The sequence below is a fragment of the Chlorocebus sabaeus genome, chromosome 7 (assembly GCF_047675955.1).
Source record: "Chlorocebus sabaeus isolate Y175 chromosome 7, mChlSab1.0.hap1, whole genome shotgun sequence".
In the NCBI taxonomy this organism is placed as follows: domain Eukaryota; kingdom Metazoa; phylum Chordata; class Mammalia; order Primates; family Cercopithecidae; genus Chlorocebus; species Chlorocebus sabaeus.
The window spans coordinates 32,569,713-32,581,854 of record NC_132910.1 but is presented as its reverse complement, the minus strand read 5'-3'; the positions used below and the strand labels follow the sequence as shown (position 1 = coordinate 32,581,854).

The window sequence follows — 12,142 nt, the reverse complement described above, 5'->3', positions numbered from 1 at the left end:
TTGCTTCGTCCAGCTCTGAGTAGTTGCTAGGGGACAGTCCTCAGGCAAGGACTTTTAGGAGTCCTGGTAAACTTGTGTGGGTGTCCTTTTGTCACTCTTGGCACCGTGAGGCGCTTTCATATTTCTGTATTTCTTGGTGATGAAGAAACAAGAGCAAACAAAGCCCAGAAACCAGCCACTTTGGGGATGAGAGAAAAAGAAATAGGTTCGGTTTTGAGAAGAACTACGGTGCAAGTACAAAGTAGCTGAGGCCAGAGCTGACAATAAAAACAATGCATGCAGAATTAGGTAGAAAGGGTGACGCTGGGACAAATGCCTTGATTTCCTGATCTTCATCTTGTTCCCCAAGTTCCCAGGGGCTTTTAATTTTTTTTTTTTTTTTTTTTTTTTTTTTTTTTTTAAGGAAGAGAGCAACATACACCTGCCTCCACCCCCCCACACCCTCATACTTACAGTTTCTTAGAAATTGTCTCTTTTCTTTGCAAGTTTCTATTTAACTCTTGAAGAAGGCGATCATCCCACATAACATACACTAGCTGTTTTCAGTACTCCTGTTTAGTTTTGCACAGGAGGGTATGAGCTAATATGGTAGAGAATTCTCTTTGGAGAATTAGAGCGCATCCTCTCCATTGGAACACTGTGTGACTAAGAATAAACGACCTGAAAAGATGATGCCCAGACATCTTTCTCTTTTACGTGAAATCCTTAACTCCAGTTCTATGAAGTCATTACAAGTGAGGCTAATGAGAATTCACATCACAGTGAAGGTATATGTTGCCTGGCTGTTGCCCAGTCCTGTGATCCCTTATTGTCTTGCTTCCTCTAGACTATTTTTCCTATCAATTCTCTCTTCTTCCATGTTTTCATTTTTCCGATCTCCTGTGCTTCATTATCCTGGAGCTGCAGACATTTTCAAGTTTTCATTATTTTAAAAATCCCTTACATGAACCGTGATGCCATCTTGCAGACTCTACTCTTAGTGTCAGCTCTTTTCATGGTTCTTTGTAGTTGAGTGTCTATCCCCATTCTTCTTTGACAAATCAGATTCAGTACTTTTCCCTCTGATCTCATTTCCTGTGACAGGCCTGTGAGATGTGAGTACAGCCTGCTCACCTCTTAAGGATCTTATCTGCATGGTCTTTCTGATGCTTCTCCTAAATCTCTTATTGGTACACGTGTTCCTTCTCCGTCTTTGTTATTTGCTTCTCCTCCTCCTCCTCCTCTCCCACAAATAATATCCACAGATATTACCTATATGTTCATAGTTAACAATAGACACATTCCTTTCTTATCTCCCTTAGTGATCTCATCTACAAATGGGACTTCATTTCTTCTGTGGAGCAATTTCTTCCCTTGACTTTTCTTTTTTGCTTCTAACTGCTAGACATTTGCATCATGATGACCCAAAAGCATCTCAAAATCAATATGTATAAATCCAGACTCATTACTGTCTTTTCAAAGCATCCTCATTCTCCTGACTTCTGTCAGTGCCACAGTGCCTAGCCCATACACGGTGCACTATGTGTTCTTTTGGAATGACTGAATGAATGAAGAGTAGATAGTACTACTTTCCTTCAAGCCTCCTAAGATCAAAACATTGAAATCATTTTGATTACCCTCCCGTGCACATCCATTTAATTACTACATTAGAGATGCTATCCTGCAGTGTTCCTCCTACTCATCCTCTTCTTTTAATATTAATCTCTTCACATCCTCTCTCACTTTAACCAAAGCAGTACCTTCTTACCATATCTTACAGTTTTCTTTCCAACCTCATATAGACCTAGACACTCTTCCTCTCCTCATCACCAATATCCTGGGCATTTGCATCCAATTCATCAACTTCAGCCTCTATTTATGTATCAATAACTGCTTAATATTTTCAGCTTTCCTCTTTCTTTAGCTTTTCTTGTCCCTCATTTCTTACTGCTTACTAAACTTCTCTACCTTAAAGTTTCCACTGGCGCTTCAAACTGAGTATATCCAAAATTAAACTTACCGTCCTATCCCTCAAATCTGCTCCTAATTTTGGTCAATGACATTACCTTTTACCCAGTCGCCACGATGTAAACTTTCAAATCCTCATCCTCTTTCTTCTTGCCACCACTCAAAAATTCTGTTAGCGATAATCTTCTGACCTGGACTTACAGACCCACATTTCTGTGTGTTTGCTTGTTTATCTGTTAATGTAGCCCCCAAAATAGCTGAATTTGGTAGTCAAATATAGGCTATGTGACATTCATAAAATTCGCCACAAACATTCTGCTGGGGTGGAGGGTGGGGAGGGGAGGCACTTTAAAGAAATAACCTCCAGAGTAGCTGCAACTTTGGTACAATAAGGTCATATGATTTCCTGTCAAGAGAAAGTTTTTCTCCAGCCGGGATGCTGTGGACAGAGAAAACAAGCAGTAGATTCCAAACGGAGCCCCAGGTCAACAGTCACAAGGTCAGATGGACAGATGCTTTTAATTGTGGCATTGATGTGAAAGTGAGCTGTTTCTCACAAGGACAACTCTGTGTGGTTTTGCTTCAGGGAGAAGAATCAGGGATTTATATATTCAATTATTTTCTAAAGGAACTTTAGAGAGACAAGCTAATGGTAACATCAAATGTATCAGTTTCCTATCCACCTAGAATATTATCTGTAAACGTCTGTATAATTTACCTCTCTGATTTCCAGCCGAACTGCCCATTATCATTAAAAAATCAATTCTGCTTTCCATGATGTATTGAAAGGAAGGACATTGCAGTGTTACATATAGCTGTAACTTTTATTGAATCTCATATGACAATGTTTTTCTCTCTGGCTACCATGGAGATGGTCAATTTTTTTCTCGAGTTCAAGAAGTTCAAGTCATTAAGTAGTGTTGGGACTCTGAGCTTTAATCCTGAAACTATCACCTCCTATTTGGATTGGTGCAATAGTATCTTCCCTTGTCTTACTTCCTCTAAGCTCTTTTTACTCCATTCCTTATTTATGAGAATATTATTTTCCTAAAGGACAAATCTGACCACATAACTAGAAATCTTAGTGTATCTTAAGATTCAGATACCATTATGTGGCATAGGAAATTTTTCAGTATCTTACTTTTTCAGTTTCATTATTCATTACTCTCCTTTCATCCATCACACATTTCAGCCTGTCCCTTGACTGTGCTATGAGCTTTCTTGCATTCATTTCTTAATACATAATTCTTTTCTTAAACTAATAGAATTTCTATTTTATAGAAATTTTAGGTTTATAGAAAAATAGAGTAAAAACCACAGAGTTCCTATATACCCACCTCTCAGCACTTTCCCCTGCTCTTAACATCTTTCAGCAGTATGGTACGTGTGTTACAAGTGATGGAACCAATATTGATGCATTATTATTAAAGTCCATAGTTTGCATTGGGGTTCATTCCGTTTATATATTCCATGGGTTTTGACAAGTATATATGGAATGTATATGCCAATACAGTCTCATATTGAATAGTTTTACTGCCCTGTAAATATTCTTTCCCACCTATTCCTTTCTGTCTTTCCCCAAGCTCCTGGCAACCACTGATCTTTTTATGGTCTCCAAGTTTTGTCTTTTCTAGAATGCTATACAATGGAAATCATACAATGGATAGGTTTTTCAGATTGACTTCTTTCACCCAACAATATGCATTTAAAGTTCCTTCATGTCTTCTCATTGGCTGATATTGCTTTTATTATTGAATAATATACTATTATATGGATGTGCCACAGTTTGTTTATCCATTTACCTACTGAAGGATATCTTGGTTACTTCCAGGTTTTGGGAATTATAAACAAAGCTGCCATAAACATTCATGTTCAGGTTTTAGTGAAAACATATGTCTCGTATTAGTTGAGTAGATACCAAGAAGCATGATTGCTGGCTTGTAGAGTGAGAGTAGATTTAGTTTTGTAAGAAGCTGCCAAATTGTCCCCTAATGTAACTGTATCATTTTGTATTCCCACTAGCAATGAATGAGCATTCCTGTTGCTCCCTATTCACACCAGCATTTGGTGTTGTCAGTGTTTTGGATTGTAGTCATTCTAATAGGTGTGTAGTGTTATCCCATTATTGTTTAAATTTGAGATTCCCTAATAACCTATGATGTTGAGTATCTTTTTATATGCTTATTTACCAACTGTGTGTCTTCTTTGGTGAGGTGTCTGCTCAGATCTTTTGCCCATTCTTCAGTTGGGTTGTTTGTTTTCCTATTATTGAGTGTTCAGAATTCCTCCTTTATTAGACATATGTTTTAGAAGTACATTCTCTCAGTCTATGGCTTGTTTTTTCATTCTCTTTTTCCAAAGCAGAAGTTTTAAATTTTAATCAAGTCAAATTTATCAATTTTTTTCTGTCTATCAATCAGGCTTTTTGGTCTTTTATCCAAAAAGTCATCACAAAACCCAAGATCACATAGAATTTCTCCTATGTTGCCTTTGGGGGGTTTTGTAATTTTGTGTCTTACATCTAGGTCTGTGATCCATTTTAAGCTAATTTTTGTGAAAGCTATAAAGTCTGTATCTAGATTCTTTTTTTTTTTTTAAACTTAATGCCTAGTTGTTCCAGTACAATTTGTTAAAAAGACTATCCTTTCTCCATTGATTTGTCTTTGCTGTCTTTTGTATTCTTTGATCTTTGGATCAGTTGACTGTGTTGTTTAGGTCTACCTCTGGGATCTCTGTTCTGTTCCATTGATCTACTTGTTTATTTTTTCACCAATGCAACACTATATTGATTACCATTACTTTATTAGTAAGCCTTAAAGTTGGATAGTATCAGTTCTTCTTCGATATTGTGTTGGTTTAGTACATGTTTTCTGATCAATAAGTTTTTCTTCTAAGATAAATTGTTGGATAAATAATGTTAACTGTAATAATAATAGTAACATTTAATATTTCTTAAACAAATACTATATGCTAATACCTGTGCTAAATTTTCATCATGATTTATCTCATTTAATCCTCTAAAAACTCTAAATGACAGGCAGCATTATTTTGTCTACCTCTTTATGTTTCTATCTTTTTCTTCCATTACTGACACTCAAGTATCTTGCCTGAGGGCATATAGACCACTAAATGAAAGTGCTTTGACTGGGACTCTGGATCGGTAACCTTAGCCAGCACCATACCATCTCCCATATTGACAGATATACACGTAGCTATACACACACATCTATATATGTGTGTGTGTGTTTGTCTGTGTATATTTATAACAGACTCCAGATGGGTAGAGAAAGAAATAGATATTATCTAGACCAGAGCCAAGATTCTGGTTTCAAACTGCTATAGGGCTGGAGGAAAAACAGAAAACAAAGCTTAATTCCTCCCACATTAACTGCCAGGTGTTAATCCGCCTGCAGGCGCCTTCACAGTCACTTTTGCTTTTCTTATGTCTCTTCTAATTACCTCTTGGTGGACAGCATTTTCTAAATGGTGATTACATTAATATAATAATTTATAGTCTTATATAGCTTTTCTCTCTTCTAGCGAAATGCCACGACTCATTCGATTGCTGTCTCCTATACCTAACTGCAGAAGAGTATTGCCCCCACAGTGAACTATGGTTTTTGGTTGCCTTCAAAGATATTTAGGTGGACCTCTGTGTTTTAAGCATTTCATTGCAATGTGCGAAAATAAATAGGGGCTACATGAGCATGAGGGAATTACAGAGTTTCAATTGTTAAGTCCTTGTAGTCATGAACTGGCTCTGTGTCATTCATAATCTTTTTTTTGTCTCCATCTTTTGGTGGGGAACTTGTTTTGCAGGCTGTTTGTTTCCAAATGACTTGTTTTCTCAATGGAAGATAGAATCCAGGAAAAGTAAGAGTCCTTTACTCCTGGCCACATCCTCCCAAAGGAATAATGTGCTTCTTTAAAGAGTTTTGTCACTTGAGAGGCTGAGGTAGAAGGATGGCTTGAGCCCAGGATTTCGAGACCAGTTTGAGCAACATAGTGCAAGACCCCATCTCAACAACAAAATAATAAAAAAAAATCAGTCAGGCATTGTGGTGTGCCTCTGTAGTCCTAGCTACTCTGAAAGCTGAGGCAAGAGGGTCACTTGAGTCCAGGAGTTTCAGGTTACAGTGACTGCACCATTGGCCACTGCATCTCATGGCCTCAGAGGGAGACCCTGTCACCACAAACAAACAAACAAACAAACAACCCACAAAAGACTCTTGTTGGAAGACATTCAGTTTACTAGACTTCTGTCCTACCCAGAAATGGTCCTCTCTGGGTTTTCTTCACACCAAGACGTTAATTGCCTGTTTCTAGTTACATGCTATAATAAGAGCTGCTTACCTACTTCATGTGTGTGACCTGCCAGGCATTGTATGGGATACTTTACAAACGTAATAATCATAGTAACCCTATGAGATGGATATAAATATATTCCCTTTCGTAGTTAAGAAAGTAAGACTCAAAGATTTTTAGGAATATATAGAAGGTTGACAAAGAGCAGATTATTTTATAACCCTAATTGGCCTGACTCTATTGCTCATTTTAAATTCTGATCTTTATCTCCAAACTCATTTCTTATTACATCATGTGCTGCCCTCTGACTGTAAGAATGATTTTAATAACCTGCAGTTGCCAGATTGATGGAGCAACATTCTATGGTTCATTTCTCCTTGTGGCTAGCAATACGTATTTGAGGAATAGCTTATCTTAGTGACTGATACAGGAAACAGAGTGAATCTAATTAGGTTTTATGAAGCCAGAGTCTTGAAACCTTGGCTTCAGGGACAACAATATTTAAATGGATGAACTAAGTAAGAAATCAGACTAGTATTGAGCCATTTAGTAACTTACTTATGTATCTTAAATTAGTGACTTGAAAGATGAGTTACTCTCATTTTCCCATCTTTGAAATTCTAAATAGCTTGAAAGATTTACATAGCTTCCAACTAAACCAGAGGATAATTAGTGTTTTGGGAGAATTTAACGTCCTCTACCTACTGTGCTTCAAGTTTGTAAAATTATTGGATTGGCACAGAATTTTTCGAATACCATCCATAGAACAAAAATGATTCTAAGCCTTTTCATATTTGTAATGCTAAAACTGTTTTCTGTGTCAAATTTGACTGCAAATCCATGATGGGATATGCCCCTGATACAGTATATGATACTTTGGTCTTAGTAAACAATTTTTCTATGAACAAAAATGAGTTAGTTGTTAGTTTAATATTAAATTTGAAAGATTTTGTATGTGCTCTTTTCTTTATAAGGCAAATCCTTTTCCTCCTACCATCACATCTCCCTTCTTTCTCTATTGACCTAAGAATACTTGTCCATGAACTGAGAAGGCTGTCTAGAAAATGGCTCACTGATGCTTGTTAAAAATGTGTGTACACATTAATTTAAAATATTTTTGGAGTACCTTTCTTATGCTTGCAATTTATAATCTCATTCAGGCTTATTCTCAGATTTCCAAATAACGTATTATGAATTGCTTATTCAGGATACAAGTATGTCCAGGGCGAATTCTTTGCATTCTAGTCTCTTCATCCTTCTTATGTATTCATAATATATAAGATCAGTAAATGCTGCCAAGTCAACAGAAACTTAAAGGTTAAACCTGCCACATCTCTGCAAAATATTAAGGCAATTCTCCGAAGGCTAATGTTTATTAATGACCACTTTGAACCTGAATTATATGAGAAATATCTAGGTGTTTCAAGATTGCTTTTATAAATGCATTTATTTTCTGTTTATACCATCCATTGTAGGCAATCTGTATTGACTATTTGGACACATATTTGGTCACATCTGTTTGAAACCTAGACGCTGTGTTACATCTTTGCATCTGTGCCTTTGTTGTTGTAGAGGTCACTATTGTTCTGGTAGAACTAGTGAAAAAACTAAGTATTTCACTTCTATTTAAGTGTGAAGTTTGGAGGGAGAGAGGGGCAGATGTGTGGGTTATAAAACTGCGAAGTTTCATTTCTTCTGATTTGAGATAATCAGAAGTAATTCAAGCTTAGTTTATAAGTGTTATAATGCTTTTTGGGTTATGGCTGTTGTATTCGTCTGTTCTCATGTTGCTATTATAATAAAGACACACCTGAGACTGGGTAATTTATAAAGGAAAGAGGTTTAATGGACTTGCAGTTCCACATGACTGGGGAGGCCTCATAATCGTGGCAGAAGGCGAAGGAAGAGCAACGGCATGTCTTACATGGCGGCAGGCAAGAAAGCATGTTCAGGGGAAACTCCCCTTTATAAAACCATCAGATCTCATGAGAGCTATTCACTATCACGAGGACAGCATGGGAAAGACCCGCCCCCATGATTCAATTACCTCCCATTGGGTACTTCCCACGACATGGGGATTTATGGGAGCTAAAATTCAAGATGAGATTTGGGTGGGGACACAGCCAAATGATATCAGCTGTCAAAAACTGCATGTGTAAAAGTATGAAGTTTAAATAGGTAGTCTAAAGAGCTTTTAAACATTATAATAATTAGTCAGAGCAGTATTTCCCAACCTCCACACATTCAAGTTCTACTTTTATGATTCTGCTCATATGTGCTTATTATCTGCAGATGATTTATTTTTATTTTCATCAAATTGACTCAGTAAGCCTAAATATCTAGTTTAGTCTTCACTGAAGCAATAATAACAATGGGATCACAACTTTGTGGTGATAGTTATTTATATTTCAAATACGTGTTAAAATAAATACATAACTATTAGACTAAAACAAGTTCCGAATAAACTAAATCATCCCTCATAACCCCTGATCTGCATACCACATCCTGAGACTCACTAGATTCATGATTATTTTGGGGCCTGAAATGAGGATATTCATTTTTTTAATTTTTGAAATTTTCATAACTTCCCACACTACACCAATATAGGAGGACATTCTTAATAGGAAAAGAATACAGCCTTGCAGGCATGGGTCGTACATGTTGGAGATCCTCGACTTTGGACATAAAGGATGTAAAACAATTTTAAAACTCTTCTTCCTATTGGTGACCACAGTTCAGAAGTGTTTTAGCAGTGAGTGTTATCAGAAATGCAAAACTTAATAGATACATACAGCAGGAGGAAAGTGCTAATCAAGCATCACCAACTCTGCTTCCGTCTTCTGAGAAATGCAGATGTGTAATTTTCTAAATCTGGGGAAGGTTTCTTACTGTTGCCACATGGGGAGCTGTGAAAGTTGTGACATTTCCATACCTCTGTTGTTGTAGCTGCTCATTTGCATTTTATCTTTGCCATGTTAACATCCAAATCACAGTTTCGTTGTGATGATTTTGACAGCTGTTCAGAGAGACTGTCCAGAGAAAACAGCGGGTAACTCAGACCATTTGTGCAAAATGTTTAGGTGTGATACTTGTGCTCTCAAAGGGACAGGTAAGAATGAACCCAAATGCCAACTCCTCTTCATGGAGTGAAAAAAGAAATCAATAGATAGCTTTTTTTTTTTTTTTCCTGGAAACATGGGGAAATTTATTACTTTTTAAACAATGATGATTGCTGTGTTCCTATTTATGAAACAAGATAGGAATGAGAGGAATGGTGGGGACTGTTGGGAAGTGAAACTCTACTTGATACTTCCCAATTCTGTGCCCTCTCAGGTCCCTGAGCAAAATGGGAAATGGTTCAGTGAAACCTAAACATTCCAAGCACCCAGATGGACACTCTGGGAACCTCACCACTGACGCTCTGCGGAACAAGGTGACAGAGCTGGAGAGAGAGTTGAGGAGGAAGGATGCTGAGATCCAGGAGCGGGAATACAATTTGAAGGAGCTGCGGGAGCAGCTGTCGAAGCAGACCGTGGCCATTGCTGAACTCACAGAAGAGCTCCAGAACAAGTGCATCCAGCTGAACAAGCTGCAGGATGTGGTGCATATGCAGGGAGGAAGCCCGCTTCAGGCTTCTCCAGATAAAGTGCCTCTTGAGGTCCACCGGAAGACCTCTGGATTGGTCTCTCTCCATAGCAGGAGGGGAGCAAAGGCTGGCGTGTCTGCCGAACCAACAACCCGGACCTATGACCTCAACAAACCCCCTGAATTTTCCTTTGAGAAAGCAAGAGTCAGAAAAGACTCCAGGTAAGAAGTTTCCGCAACCTTTAAACTCAGATGGCCTTAATATTGTGAAATATGAGAGTGATATTTATTAAGCCTCCTTAATGATAAAGAACATATTAACCCTTTCAGATTTGGGGGTAGAGGGAGTTTTTAAATGATTTTGTTTTGCAAACGAATCTCCCATTGGGCAGAAGTTTAAAGTAGAAATTGCACTATGTATCTCACTCTGTGAGGAGCTCAGTTTACTCACAGTTATTTTTATTACCTTGAAAACCCTAGGGGTGTGAAATAGTATTAGGAAGTGTACACTTGTCTTTCTAGAGGAGTGAACTTAAAAATGTACACACATCACAGTGAATTGTGACTATGTTAGCAAAAAAAAAAGTCACATTTTAGTATTCTTCAAGTGTCATGAAAAAGGAACATGCTGTAGCCTTAAAGAAAGATGAATTCATTCATTCATTCATTCCAGTTTATGTTGGTCTCTACTCTCTGCCAGCCACTGTGTTAGATTCTAGGTATGCCTCAGTGAATAGAAACAGAGCCTTTCTAGCAGGGGCGGTAAGCAGAATACACAGAAACAAGTCAGCAATGTGTAATTATTAATTGGAATCAATAATATGATACAAACCAATACTATAGCAGGTGGTATCTGGAGTGAGGGGAAAGGAGGTCAGGGAGACAACAGAAGCAGGCTTGTCATGAAGGCCTGGCCGAGGAAGTGACCTTTCACAGACTTCAAGGAGCATGAACCAGGCAGAAAGAGGATTTCAGGCAGAGGGAACAATTAAAAGCTAGAATTACTTTTAAAAATTTGAGTTGTTAAAAGAACATATAAATATTTGCCACTGCATTCATGTATAGGGGTGTGTGTGTGTGTGTGTGTGTGTGTGTGCATGTACATTTCTTTATGGGTGAAAGTTCGATTTTCTGGATCAGGAAAGACTCATTAGAAACATCATGAGTTGGGGTTCCTTTCCTTCACTATTTTTAACTGAGTATTTATTAACTGAAATTAATTTTTTTGCCTCAATAACGCCTTGGTCGAGCCTGAATCTCTATTGCAAAATGCAATCTGTGAAACTGAAACAAATTGTAACTTATTCACTAACATAAGTATTATAAATGAAGATAAAACATCTGACCTAGACAAACAAATGATTAATTTTAACCACAGAATTATAAAGGGAGGTTTAATTAATCAATTTGTTGACAGTATTTGAAGGATAATGAATGATCAATAAATATTTGTGAAGGAAGTTAGCGATGCCAGATCATTAATTGTAATATCCTGTGACTGAAATAAATTTGATTAATATTGGATTTCAGCAGAGTTTTATTAAGTCAAAATTTTTATTAGTCTAAAAATTTCTCATCTATTTCCTTTCAAAAGTAATAATTATTTTTAATGGTATGAATTCTGAAATTATAGATGGCACAAACTTATATTTGTTTTAAAAAAACTGAGCATCATCCAGTGTTCTGTTTTGTTATATCAGAGATATATGAACTCTACATAGTATATGTATACATATACACATATATAATAATATTATAGAATGTGCACTGCATTACTATATATGTACACATAAATTAATCTATTATTTACTCACAAAAATTACAAATATCAATGTGCTTTTTTATGAAGAATGACGTGTAAGAGAATTTAGTAGCAATTCATCTTCTTTGACCTTCTCCCTATATATGACACCAGATGTATTCTCTTCAACCAAGATTATGTTCAATTACTTTGTTCAAAGACATATGCTCATCTTGAGGCAAAACATCATTCTCCTGGTGCTGAAAAATCTGAGATAAGCATATTTCCTTGAATTTATTTAAGGATAAATTATTAGCTCTGCTATAACCAGGCAAAAAAAAAAATTATAGTTATATACAATTTCTGTGCCAAACCAGACTTCTTTCTGTCTATAGTGAATGGGACGCAGGAAGGATACTGTATCTCCTGACTAAGGATTATTGATTATTCTCCTCACCATAAAGGCAAGCCAAGTGGGTATAAGTCTGTGTTGTGGTCAGGATAAAGAAATGGGCTAATAGATTTCTTAATGATTAAGTCCCAAAGAGACAAACACTGTATCAT

General features: G+C 36.9%; 1 protein-coding gene across 3 annotated transcripts in view; it reads left to right on the top strand.

The window, feature by feature from the left end:
• The window catches only part of PRKG2 (protein kinase cGMP-dependent 2), a 117,078-nt gene that overhangs the window by 838 nt on the left and 104,098 nt on the right, over window positions 1-12,142 (top strand). For all 3 annotated transcript variants that reach the window (XM_007999023.3, XM_007999019.3, XM_007999020.3), the window contains exon 2: window positions 9,586-10,059. In XM_007999023.3, the coding sequence (XP_007997214.1) occupies window positions 9,599-10,059 (461 nt within the window). In that variant the 5' untranslated portion in view covers window positions 9,586-9,598. The remainder of the gene's footprint in view (window positions 1-9,585; window positions 10,060-12,142) is intronic.